Genomic DNA, 14,112 nt, shown 5'->3' with positions numbered 1-14,112 from the left:
AGTCCTTCTATCAGCCTCTCTACACTATACATTTCAAGACAAAAAAAAACATAAACTGAAATCTAACAAATAAAAAACTAAGACCAATCAACAACTCAAGCAAAATGGATATAAACAAATATATGAATCACAAGCTCCAAGTTATGGACATCCATAACTAGGATGGATCCATATGGACTAGGCTTTGGCATCCTAGTTCAAAAAAATATACTGAAATACAATTACGAGTGCTGATAACAGTGTTATAGGACTAACCGTGAAATCACTCTAAATAAATAAACTTTTTTTTTTTTTTTTTTTTTTTGAGACAGTCTCACTATGTCACCCTTGGTAGAGTGCTGTGGAATCACAGCTCACAAGCTGTGAACATTAAACTTTCAGGATTAAGCAATTCTCTTACATTAGCCTCCCAAGTAGCTGGGACTCAGGCGCCTGCCACAATGCCCAGCCATTTTTTTGTTGTTGTTGCAGTTGTCATTGTTGTTTGGCAGGCGTAGGCCAAGTTCTAACCCGCCAACTTCGGTGTGTGTGGCCAGCGCTGTAACCGCTAAGCACTAACTTATAGGCACCAAGCCAACAAATAAACTTATTAATGTACCACATTAACACATAGTTTATTAACAAAAAAGTTTTTAGTATTTTAATTCGTAGTAGTAGCAAATTACTTAGAAGTAACTTCTGAGAACCATAGCCATTTCATCTAAACCTCAGGAAGATAATGAAATTACTATAATTGAAGCAAACACAGACATTACAAAGAAGATCTATGGGATGCAACTAAACAACAACTATAAACTCCAAATAAAAATTAGATGGAAAACTATAGATGAGGGGGAAGTTTATATAACAAATATAGGAAAAAGTGACTAGCTCTAAAAGATCTCCATTACAAGTATCATAAAAATGATGAATATGAGTATCATAAAGATCTAAATAGACAAAATGACAAAAAAGAAAACATTTTATATGAGAAAAGTAAAAGATAGCCCATAATCAAAGAAAAATGTCCATCAGTTTTCCGGAATTAAAAAAAAACTCAGGCAACAATAAGGCAAGTACCATAGTACATCTTGCATAGCAACAACAACAAAAAAAAAATTCTTTTTTTTTTTTATTTTTACATATACATGTGTTTATTAGGTTTCTACTTTTTTGCCTTCAAAAATTAAAAAGGCTTAAAATTTAATCACAATAGGGCGGCGCCTGTGGCTCAGTGAGTGGGGCGCCAGCCCCATATGCCGAGGGTGGCGGGTTCAAACCCAGCCCTGGCCAAACCGCAACCAAAAAATAGCCGGGCGTTGTGGCGGGCACCTCTAGTCCCAGCTGCTTGGGAGGCTGAGCCAAGAGAATCGCGTAAGCCCAAGAGTTAAGAGGTTGCTGTGAGCCGTGTGACGCCATGGCACTCTTCCGAGGGCAGTAGAGTGAGACTCTGTCTCTACAAAAAAAAAAAAACATTTAATCACAATAACAATGTTTAAGATAAGGACTAGAAACAAAAACCTCGTAAGGAATGAATGAACGTAAATACATTCAGAAAAGGAATCAATTGCTACATCGAAATATTAAGCAATAATAGTAATAATAATATTGCAAAGAAAGTAACATTCACATTGTCAAATAAGAGTATGTCTATTATAGAATGCTTTGATTCTGAGATTCAGTATGGAGTCATCAGTTAACCTCTTATTTTTTTTAAGTCTCAAAAAATAGACAACTAATATTTATAAATAAAAGTAGAAGATAATTTCAAAAAACAGATCATGCCAAATCTTATGGACAACAGAAAAAGAAGAAATACTTCAAAATCATTCTACTTGATCTGGGTACACCTGATATTAAAATTGGAGAAAATATTTCTTATAAAGGGGAAATTACAAACATATATCACTTATAAATGAGGATGCAATATTCTTTTTTTTTTTTGTAGAGACAGAGTCTCACTTTATGGCCCTGGGTAGAGTGCCGTGGCATCACACAGCTCACAGCAACCTCCAACTCCTGGGCTTAAGCAATTCTCTTGCCTCAGCCTCCCAAGCAGCTGGGACTACAGGCGCCCGCCACAACGCCCAGCTATCTTTTTGTTGCAGTTCGGCCGGGGTGGGGTTTGAACCCGCCACCCTCGGTATATGGGGCCGGCGCCTTACCGACTGAGCCACAGATGCCGCCCGAGGATGCAATATTCTAAACAACATATTAACAAGTTGAATTAAAAATTAACGTTTAAGTAATATACTTTGGTCAAAATTAAAACACACTGTAGTGTGTGCACTACAAACTGAGATTCTATACAATAAAACTAATAGGAGGTGATACAGTGTACTATAAACTGTATTAAATAAACACAAATAAAATAGGCTCTCAAATAAAAGCAACACTCTGCCTTCTTGTTCCAGCTCTCACAGTGTACCCAGGGCCTTCTGGTCCTCTGAATATTATTTAGTGCCACGTTTGTTGAATTTTTTTCATGGTTTTGTTGGTGATCTTCCTGTTTACAAACAGCCCCAAGCATGGTGCTGAGAAGCTGCCTGATGCTCCTGGGCACAAGAAGGCTGTGAGCTTTTCAGACAAAATAATGGATGTTAGAAAAACTTCATTCAGGCCTAAGTTACAGTGCTGTTGGCCATGAGTTAAATGTTAAGGAATCAACCATATAGATTAAATAAGATGTTGTTAAACAGACACATAAATAAAAAAGGCTATGGACTCATCAGTTGACAATAATGTTGGAACCAGTACTTTCCACAGGGACAATGGTTCAGGATTCCCAGTTCACAGTGACTTTATAAAACATAACTACTGTGAGACAACACATAAGGGCTCTGTTACAATCATCAGTGAAAACCAACACATGCAAACAAGTGTCCCCAATGATGACAGTGAAATAACATTTGTTCTGACACTGTGCCAGGTACTGGGCTAATTACTTTAACTGCGGTGTTTATTGTTCAATCCTTCAGCAAAAATTTACTGAGCGCCCACTGAGTGTCAGGTGTGTCCTAGGCACCTATATTGAGTATATTCTTAAGAAACATACAAAACAAAAGGTAACTAAAAATGTTCATTAGAGCAGAGTAAACAAACTGGAAACAACCTAAATGTAATTTACATTGTAGCAGCACAGAAAGTTTATACAAAGAGGGAGAGTAAAAGGACAAAACAAAATAGTATGCATACTAAATACAACTAAATAAACAATAGGCATACACCGAAAAAGACGAAAAGAAATCACGTGGTAAAAAGCGTATGATTTTACTACAAATGTAAGCTTGACTTTCAAAAAGCTTTCATACTGTTTTGATATTCTATGAACCAGTAGTTCTCAACCCATAGGAACTGTATTAAAGCGACACGGCATTAGGAAGGTTGAGACCCACTGCTATAAACAAATAAAAATTTAATAAGCTAATACTTCTTAAAATAAAGTTATGCATATTACATGCAAGTTAAGAAAATACAAGAAGATGAGTTAGAAGTAATACTGTTAGAGGGAAAAAACACAAAAAGTAAGTTCAAAAAGCACTACAAGCGATTCTTCTTAGTTTCCAAAACCGGGTAGGAGAAAAGGAAAAAAAAAATCTATATCCCCCTTAAAGAGAAGAGGGCAAAGACATAGGCTTGATCTCAATTTCTTCATCCAGAATCCCTTACGTTGCAAGACGATGAGGCTCAAATTGACAAGGCTCAAATTATTTTCTTGTTACTACAATCAGATTCACTTAAACTGACAAGCTCTTCTTAAAGCTTTTAATTTTTTCTCTGAAGCAAGGTAAAGTATAAACCTATAGGTGAAGGAACTACTTTTCTTACAAATAGAGCTACATTTCTTGTTAAAAAGCAGATTCTGATTTAACAGGTCTGAAGTGAGGCCTGAGATTCTGCACAACTAAACTAGTAGGAGGTGATACTGATAATGCAGTTTCTGGGGCACAATGCGAGTAGCAAGCCCACAGAGCCTATATTATACACCGGTAGACTCCTGGTGTAGACATGCCTTCTTTGGCCAGTACAGTGTTCTAAGAATTTAAAAAAAAAAAAAAAAAAAAAATCACAAAAGTTCAGATTTTCAAAGCCTACCAAAAAAGTAAAGATATAAAAATAACATTCAGAAAATCTGGCAAAACAAGGTTTGCACTCTGACATGATAAAATTAGCAAGAGCTGCCAGGCGTCCTGGCATACCCTGCAATCTTAGCATTCTGGGAGGCTGAGGTAGGAGGATGATTTGAAGCCAGGAGTTTGAGGTTGCAGTAAGCTATGTTGATAGCACTCTGGCACTCTAGGCAAAAGAGAAAGACCCTGTCTCCAAAAAAAGAAAATAGCAAGACCTGAGTAGTAAGGAATGTGCTCTCCAGGCTGCTGGATTTTCCTCTCTCCTTCCCTTTCTGACTTAAACCTGGCTTTATTCACTTACTTTACCTGCCATCAGCCTAGATGATTAAGCTTATCAATTGCATCTACCTAGATAACAAACTCTACAACACTGTGCTAAAATTGACATCGAATTTGTTCCCCATATTAAGGAAGAATAAATTTTGATTCAGAGGAAAACCTAGGTACAATACTTACAGTGAAAGGATGTACAAACAGAGGACAGAGGATGATAATAATAAAGAATTACAAAAAGAAAAGCAGGAAATTAACAAAGAAAAATCTCCATGCCATTAAGGTTAATGATGCATTTCTTATCACGAAAATGTGAATCAGGGTGTCATGAAATTGAGAAATTAGTCGCAACTTATAAAGCCTAGCTTGTAAAACACTTATAAAATGAATAAAGCAGGAAATAAGTAAAAGGAAAGTTCTCGTTATACTTTAAAGTTTACACTAAGCTGATATTCTACCACTTCATATAGCTGTATGCTTTCACTCATATTCTCATTTAAGTCTCAAGACAACAGCCCATTTCTCAGAGTGAAAAACTCAAGAGAAGTTTCATGGCATCCCCAAGGGGAACTCAGCCTGTTATAGGGCAGATATGGGATCCAAAGGTCTTTTGACTCAAATCCACTGCTCTCCCCATCAAAAAGAGCTACTTTTAAAGCACAGTACTATTACAGAGTTTCTATACTACCTATTCAAAATCCATCATAAAAAAAATCTAATTTCTCTGCGCGGCGCCTATAGCTCAAGGAGTAGGGTGCCAGTCCCATATGCCGGAGATGGCAGGTTCAAACCCAGCCCCAGCCAAAAACCACAAAAAATAAAAAAATAAAAATAAAAAAAAGTCTAATTTCTCTCATTTTTCAAAAGATTAATATATGGATTTAGATTTATAGGATCTTGGAGTTTGTGCTCTATAGGTTTTATTCATAAATGAAAAGACTGGCCAAACTACTAAATGAACTCATTGCAACTCAGTTTTACTAGTACACTCTCATATCTGTAGTGCATTCAAGCAGCTGGTCAAGCTTGTTCTATTCGTTGCTACCAAGCAGTCTTCTGTATACCTGGTAACACAGCTCAGCCAGTTGAGGAGATTCCCGCACTGCCACAGGGCCTGTTCTCCGCTCTGTTCCTTTTTCCAAGATGTTTAGAATGGCATGAAGGCATGTCCGAGGGCAACCTAACACTCCTACACAAAACCAAAAGAAATTCAATCTTTTAGAATTTCGGTATTACATAGCTTAGACTGCTTTCACAAAAGCTAAATTCTATAAATATATGCTCTACTGTAAACACCTCTTTCAAATACTGGTTACAGCATACTGAATGGAGTAAAGCTGAAAGCTTTTCCACTTAGAACTGGAACCAGACAAGGTTGTCCTCTACCACCACTGCTATTCAACATAGTGCTGGACGTTCTAGCCAATACAATCAGGCAAGAGATGGAAATAAAGGGCATCCAAATGGGGGAGAGGAGGTCAAACTCTCGTTCTTTGCCAATGATACGATCTTACACTTAGAAAACCCCAAAGACTCAACTCCAAGACTCCTGGAAGTGATAAAATAAATACAGTAATTTATTTTTTTCCTCAGGATATAAAACCAATGTCCACAAATCAGTAACCTTTTTATATGCCAGTAACAACCAAGTTGAGAAGCTAATCAAGCACATAATACCCTTCACAGTAATGTCAACAACAACAACAAAAATGAAATACCTAGGAATATATTTAACAAAGAGGTAAAGGACCTCTATAAAGAAAATTACAAAACCCTAAGAAAAGAAATAGCAGAAGATATTAACAAATGGAAGAACATACTATGTTAATGGGCTGGGAAGAATCAACATTGTTAAAATGTCTATACTTCCCAAAGCAATCTACACATTCAGTGCAATCCCCATTAAAATACCAATATCATATTTTCAAGATTTGGAAAAAATAATTCTTTGTTTTGGAGATTTTGGTTCCGAGGCCGCGTAGATGCGGGCTACGCAGCAGTAGCGTAACCGGACGTCTGGGCTCGGTTGGGCGCCTGGGCCTGCGCGCTGCTCCGGGACTACGCCGAAGCCTGTGGGGACAGGGCGGCGGCTCGACGTGCGGTTGTGTATGTGGGGCTGCTGGGCGGGGGTGCGGTCTGCTGCGCCCTGGCTCCAAGTGAGACTGCCTTCGAGGAGGCGTTGCTCGATGCATCTGGGACCCTTCTGCTGTTGGTGCCGGCCACGCGAAACCGCAACTCGGAAACCTATGTGCAGCGGCTGCTCTGGCTGCCGGGCTGTGGCTGCCTGAGCCACGTGAACCTGGGGCTCTACTCGCTTGTGTAGGAGGCCGCCCTTTGATCCCCAGGCCAGTCTCTATCAGGCCCGCTGCAGCTATCTGCAGCCCCGTTGGACCGACTTCCCGGGCCGGATCTTGGATGTGGGCTTCGTGAGTCGCTGGTGGGTGCTAGAGGCCGGGATGCGCGACAGCAACGTCAAGAATGAAGAGTTCCTCACCTGCCAGCACACTTACACGTCGTCGGGCCCCACCAGCTGCTCAGAGACCAATGAGCGGCTCTTTGATGAGAAGTACAAGCCTGTCGTGCTCACTGATGATCAGGTGGATCAGGTTCTATGGGAGGAGCAGGTCTTGCAAAAGGAAAAGGACAGGCTCGCCCTGAGCTAGGCCGACTTGCAGGTGTAATCGGAGGTCCAGAGATGAGTTCACGGCTCCCGTTTCTGGGAGACTGCCTGGAATTGTGCAATTGTTTTTTTGGCCGGGGCTGGGTTTGAACCCACCATCTCCAGCATTAGGAGCGGGTGCCCTACTACTTTGAGCCACAGGCACTACCCAGATAAAGCATTTTCTGATAATCTATGTGGCATCATGGATTCTGGGTATGTTAATACTTCAGTAGCCCTAAAACACAGAAGTCTAAGAAAAGTAATAAGTTATTGTATATGGCTGGTACTTAAAGAGGTTATGATAATTATACTTTTAAAGCTGAAATATTAAGGGAATGAAAGTATCTCTGCCACCTTGGTGTTCTATGGCTAGTTAATAAAAGTAGGCATTGAAACAACAACAACAAAAAATTCTTTGTTTTGTATGGAACCAGAAAAAACTGAGTATCCAAGGCAATTCTTAGTAATAGAAACAAAACTAGGGACATCACTCTACCAGACTTTCGGCTATACTGTAAGGCCATAGTGATCAAAACAGCATGGTATTGAAAACAACCATGCTATTGGCACAAAAATAAAGACACTGACATTTGGAACCAAACAGAAACCATGAGATGAAACTAACCTCTTATAACCTAATCTTTGACAAACCAAACAAGAACATACACTGGGGAAAAGAATCCCTATTCAATAAGTGGTGCTGGGAGAACTGGATAATAACATGTAAAAAACTACAAGTAGACCCACACTTCTTAACACTTATAAAAATTGATTCAAGATGCATAAAAGATTTAAATCCAAGGCATGAAACAATAAAAATCCTTGAAAAAAACTGGGGAAAACACGTGAAAATATCGGCCATCTTTTATGAAGATGATTTCCGTGGCAATTCCAACAACAAGAAAAATAAACAAATGAGACTTACATAAACTGAAAAGCTTCTGTACAGCTAAGGAGACAACAACCAAAGCAAACAGACAGAATGGGACAGGATATTTGTATACTATGAATCAGACAAAAGTTTGATAACTAGGATCTACAGAGAACTCAAATTAATCAATAAAAAAAGAGCCAACAATCCCATATATCAGTGGGTAAAAGACATGAATAGAACCTTCTTTAAAGAAGACAGACAAATGGCTAGCAAACATGAAAAAATGCTCATCTTCCCTAATCATCAGAGAAATGCAAATTAAAACCATTGAGGTATCACCTAGCCCCAGTGAGAAGGGTCCACATCACAAAGTCTCAAAGCTGCAGATGCTGGCATGGATGTGGAAAAAAGGGAACACTTTCACACTGCTGGTGGGACTGCAAACTAATATAACCATTTTGGAAGGAATTATGAAGAATCCTCAAAGAACTCAAATTAGACCTCCCATTTGATCCTGCAATCCCATTACTAAGCATCTACCCAGAAGAAAAAAATCATTTTGGGCATCTGTCTCTTAGGTCTCCTTCCATGACTACGGGGAAGTTCTCTCTCTCCCTCTTAGTGAAATAAATCGGCTCTGAAGCACACTTAAAAAAAAAAAAAAATCATTTTATCATAAGGACATTTATACTAGACTGTTTATCACAGCTAAATGGGGAAACAACCTAAATGCCCACCAACCCAGAAATGGATCAATAAACTGTGGTATATGTATAGCACAGAATACTATTCAGACATTAAAAAAAATTGGAGACTTGGGGCGGCGCCCGTGGCTCAGTCGGTAAGGCGCCGGCCCCATATACCGAGGGTGGCGGGTTCAAACCCCGCCCCGGCTGAACTGCAACCAAAAAAAATAGCTGGGCATTGTGGCAGGCGCCTGTAGTCCCAGCTACTCGGGAGGCTGAGGCAAGAGAATCGCTTAAGCCCGGGAGTTGGAGGTTGCTGTGAGCTGTGTGATGCCATGGCACTCTACGGAGGGCCATAAAGTGAGACTCTGTCTCTACAAAAAAAAAAAAAAAAATTGGAGACTTTACATCTTTTGTATAAATGAGAATGGAGGTGGAACACATTAAGCAAAGCATCACAAGAATAGAGAAGCAAAAATCCAACATACTCAATTCTAATATGAAGGCAGTAGATGAGTTATTACAAGGTGGGGGGTAGGGGAATGAGGGGATGGGGTAGTGGGCTGTTACGGTGTATGGCACACCTCTTGGGGGCAGGCCATGATTATAAGAGGGATTTTACCTAATAAATGCAATCAGTGTAACCTAACTCTTTGTACCCTCAATGAATGATACAGCAAAGTGATAAATGCTAAATCTCTAAGTTGAAGCTAATTCTCTAAGCGAGGGATCCTCAAACTACAGCCCGTGGGCCACATGCGGCCGTGTGATTGTATTTGTTCCCGTTTTGTTTTTTTTACTTCAAAATAAGATATGTGCAGTGTGCATAGGAATTTGTTCATAGTTTTTTTTTTTTTTTAAACTATAGTCCAGACCTCCAATGGTCTGAGGGACAGTGAACTGGCCCCATGTTTAAAAAGTTTGAGGACCTCTGCAAAGCTCAATTTCTCTAGTCTTAATCTAAGTCCTAAAGACTGATATATCACCTTTCATATGCTAGTTTTCCTTTCAATGAAATATCCTATGAGCCTAAAATTCAATTAATGCCACTGAAATACACAAATATGAAAAGAAATAAACGCATAAATATCTTACGGCTATACCTGGATCTTGTAGGTTTGTGGTACTGACAGGTTTCTTTAATTCAAAGCCCAACAGGTACAGAGCAAGATTGGGTGGATTGCGCTCTAGAGAGGTGATGAGAAGATTCAAGATGTGGATTCTTGTTTCATGACGGATCATAGCTAAATTCTTTTCAAATTCTGATCCTTAATGTAAAAATCACAAGAGAAAATTACAAAAAAAAGTTAACATAAGTCAAGTTTGCAAATATACAACTTGTATTTCACTTCCACATTTTCTTTAATTTCAGTTTACCTGATTAGCCATTACATTGGCTTCAGATTTATTTAAAGAGGAATCCTAAAAATTTTATAAATTTACAAGTGAGTAAATCCGAGATGCCTGGTACCAGAGTGTTTTAGATTTCAGACATTTTGGATTTTATAACACTAGCATTACACTAGCTGAGCATCCCTAATCCTCAATGACATATCGGTGCTCAAAAGGATCTTACAGTGCTTTGGACTTTGGATACTCAAAGTGTATTTTAGCAAATTCTCACTTTCCCTTACCTCACGACTACAGAGTTAACAGTTTTAGGTTTTTTTCTTTAAATCAAGTATATATACAAAGTAAAAAACATGCATGTATGCATGTTAATCTAAGGCAGTGATTTCTAACCAGTGTGCTGTGAGAGGACGTTCGGTGTGCTGTGAGAGGACGTTCGGTGTGCTGCGAAAATTTTTATAGATCATTATTTTCAAAAAAAATTCAAAGTACAGTAGGTATATTCTTTGTCTTACTTTTCTTTTGGTCAACATTATTATTATTTTTTTTTTTTGCAGTTTTTGGCCCAGGCCAGGTTTGAACCCTCCACCTCCAGTATATGGGCCCAATACCCTACTCCTTAAGCCACAGGTGCCACCCTTTGATCAACATTATTTAAGTGTGCCATGGAAGTTTTAACTATAGGTTCAAGTGTACCGTGAGATAAAAAAAGGTCGGAAAACACTAATCTAAGGCGTACCCTCATCCAGACGTACAAATTCTTCTGTATCTTCACTATCCAAACACTCCACAAATCCAGCCATCAGCTTCTGACTTACACTCTGAAGTCATATAAAGGCAGAAAAATGACAAATTTTAAAAAACTTCTATATATGACAGAAACTATGGCAGATATATTTGTAAATATTTATCTATAGAGAAAAAAGGCAAGTCTGCTCCCAGGAAAGTATTTAGGTTTTAGCTATATTCTTAATTAATACAAAACTTGGTTCCTTAACTTGTCATAAGTTGGCTCTCTATAGAAACAATTTAAAAAACAAAAACTTAAAAAATGTGTTGGCTTTCTGGAAGAAAGTAGAATGATTTTGAATTATTTCTTCTTTTTCTATTGTCTATAAGATTTGGCATGATCTGTTTTTTGACATTATCTTTTATTTTTATTTATAAATATTAGTTGTCTATTCTTTGATACTTTGGGGGAAAAAATAATAAGTTAATTGATGACTCCATACTGAACCTCAGAGTCAAAGCATTCTATAATAGACATACTGTTATTTGACAATGTGAATGTTACTTTCTTTGCATTACTCTTATTATTATTGCTTAATACTTTGTTGTAGCAATTGTCTGATTTCTTTTCTGAATGTATTTGTCTTCGTTCGTTCTTTGCGAGGTTTTTATTTCTTAAACATTGTTTTTGCTGTTAAATTTTGAGCCGTTCTAATTTTGTGAAGGCAAAAAGTGGAAGCCTAATGAACACATGTATTTGTGAAAATAAAAAAAAAAGTATTGGCTTTCTTAATTTCCCTTCCCAAAGCATCAACCTTTCAAAAAATAGTATTGTCATTTCTTTTATTTATTTATTTTTTATTTTTACATATACATGTGTTTATCAGGTTTCTATTTTTTTGCCTTTGCAAAATTAAAAAGGCTTAAATTTTAAAACAATGTTTAATATAAGGACTAAAAACAAAAACCTTGTAAAAAACGAACGAACATAAATACATTCAGAAAAGGAATCAGACAATTGCTACATCGAAATATTAAGCAATAATAATAATAACGCAAAGAAAGTAACATTCACATTGTCAAATAAGAATATGTCTATTATAGAATGCTTTGACTCTGAGGTTCAGTATGGAGTCATCAGATAACTTCTTATTATTTTTTTTAAGTCTCAAAAAATAGACAATATTTATAAGTAAAAGATAATTTCGAAAAACAGATCATGCCAAATCTTACAGACAATAAAAAATGAAGAAATACTTCAAAATCATTCTACTTGATCTGGGTACACCTGATATTAAAATTGAAGAAAATATATTATTATAAAGGGGACATTACAAACATATGTCACTTATGAATGAGGATGCAATATCCTAAACAACATATTAACAAGTTGAATTAAAAATTAATGTTTAAATAATGTACTTTGGTCAAAATTAAATCCAATTTATATGAGAATTAGTCCCTATTCGATTCATAGGGATCAATCCCTTAGTCATTTCTGATTGAGGTTATTAGAGATTTTACCTTTTTATTTCTAGTTAGTCTAACCAAAGGTTTATCTATTTTATTTATTTTTTCAAAAAACCAACTCCTTGTTTCATTAATTTTCTGAATGATTCTTTTGTTTTTAATTTCATTAATCTCTGATTTAATTTTGGATATTTCTTTTCTTCTGCTGGGTTTAGGCTTAGATTGTTCTTCTTTTTCCAATTCCATCAGATGGCTTGTGAGTTTGTTGATGTGCTGTCTTTCTGTTTTTTGAATGTAGGCTTCTAAAGAGATAAATTTTCCTCTCAGGACTGCTTTTGCTGTATCCCGTAAGTTTTGGTAACTTGTGTCTTCATTGTTGTTATATTCAAGGAAGTTAATGAATTCCTTTTTTATTTCTTCCCGCACCCAACTGTCATTCAGCATAAGGTTAACTTCCATGCCTTTGTGTGAGGTTGAGCATTTTTGTTGGAGTTGAGTTCCACTTTTAGTGCCTTGTGGTCTGAGAAGCTGCAAGGTAGAATTTCAATTTTTTTGATTCTGTTGAGGTTTGTTTTGTGTCCTGGGATATGATCAATTTTGGAGAAAGTTCCATGGGACGATGAGAAGAATGTATATTCTTTATCTTTGGGATGAAGTGTTCTATATATGTCTATCAAGCACAGTTGTTCTAGGGTCTCATTTACATCTCTAACATCTTTGTTTAATTTCTGTTTAGAGCATCTGTCCAGCATTGGGAGAGGGGTGTTGAAGTCCCCTGTTATTATGGTGTTAGAGGATATCATATTGCTCAAATTAAGCAAGGTCTGTGTCAAGAATCTGGGTGCATTTAAATTGGGTGCATAAATATTTAGAATTGAGATGTCTTCTTGTTGTATTTTTCCCTAGACCAACATGAAGTGATCATCATTGTCTTTTTTGACTTTAGTTGCTTGAAAGTCAGTTCTTGATCTCTTCACTATATACTTGATGTTATGAGATCTTAACTAAAATATAAAATTTTCTTTTTTTCCTCTTTAGAAATATATTACTTACCACTAGTTTTATATTTCTGAGCTGGTTTCTCTTTTAGAAATCTAGCACAATGTTAAATCAGCAATAATAATTTATACTAAAATCAAATAAAAAATCAGCTAACCCAAAACCTTCAACATTCCCTGATTATCACATGGTTTCACAACCTCATCCATAAGCCACAGATTTGACACACACACTTATTATAAATAGTGGTTCTCAACCTGGGTGGTACTACCACTCCAGAAGGCACTTAGAAATAGTGTGGTCTTTAAAGAGTCATCACAACTAAAACCACTGATGGTGGCAGGGGACTAGGGTTGCCAAAGGTCCTGTAATGTGAAGAATAAACGATTAAATACTAATGAAGATCTGTCCCACTCAACACGTCAGAAGAATCCCTATTTCAAAATGCTGTGAAAGAGTACACAATAAAATCCTTCAACTAAAGAAGTGATTTCCAACATAAAGATACAATGGGATAAATGTTCATAAAGAAAAAAAAGCAAAGTCGCCAACGATAGCTATTCAGTGAATAGAACTATTACAAACTCAATGAAAAGAGCAACTCCTAAAGAATAAAAAGCAGATTCAATATAAATTAAATAAAAAATTAAACAGAAAGAACTCTATAGTGAATTACCAAATGAAGTCATACACATGTGGATCACAAGAAAATCATAAAAGTAAACAACTCATAAAGTGAGACACAATTAGAATTGCAGAAACTCACTTAGAACAGAGGCAACTGACAAGTTGGGGACAGAAACCTAATCATTTCAAATGTGCTCAGTCTCATTAGGATACACAGTCACATACTATGGTACGTGTAATATCACTAAAAAAAGCGTTAACTTCAAAGACAAATTACAGCCAAGATCACAGGTAAGTTTTCACTTATCCTACATAAATATACATACTTACTGT

The 14,112-nt window shown here is 36.9% G+C and overlaps 1 protein-coding gene and 1 pseudogene across 1 annotated transcript in view; one reads left to right on the top strand and one right to left on the bottom strand.

Moving 5' to 3' along the window:
* NUP205 (nucleoporin 205) overlaps positions 1-14,112 on the bottom strand; it is an 85,323-nt gene that overhangs the window by 33,138 nt on the left and 38,073 nt on the right. The window contains exons 20-22 of the mRNA XM_053609333.1: positions 10,694-10,775; positions 9,708-9,872; positions 5,447-5,571 (exon numbers count right to left, since the gene is read on the bottom strand). Coding sequence (XP_053465308.1) covers positions 5,447-5,571; positions 9,708-9,872; positions 10,694-10,775 — 372 coding nt within the window. The remainder of the gene's footprint in view (positions 1-5,446; positions 5,572-9,707; positions 9,873-10,693; positions 10,776-14,112) is intronic.
* Positions 5,709-7,045, top strand: LOC128560237 (mitochondrial import inner membrane translocase subunit Tim29-like; annotated as a pseudogene).

This window comes from Nycticebus coucang, chromosome 11 (assembly GCF_027406575.1).
Source record: "Nycticebus coucang isolate mNycCou1 chromosome 11, mNycCou1.pri, whole genome shotgun sequence".
NCBI lineage: Eukaryota > Metazoa > Chordata > Mammalia > Primates > Lorisidae > Nycticebus > Nycticebus coucang.
Note: the sequence above shows the minus strand (reverse complement) of the source record. Positions and strands in the feature narration are given on the sequence as shown.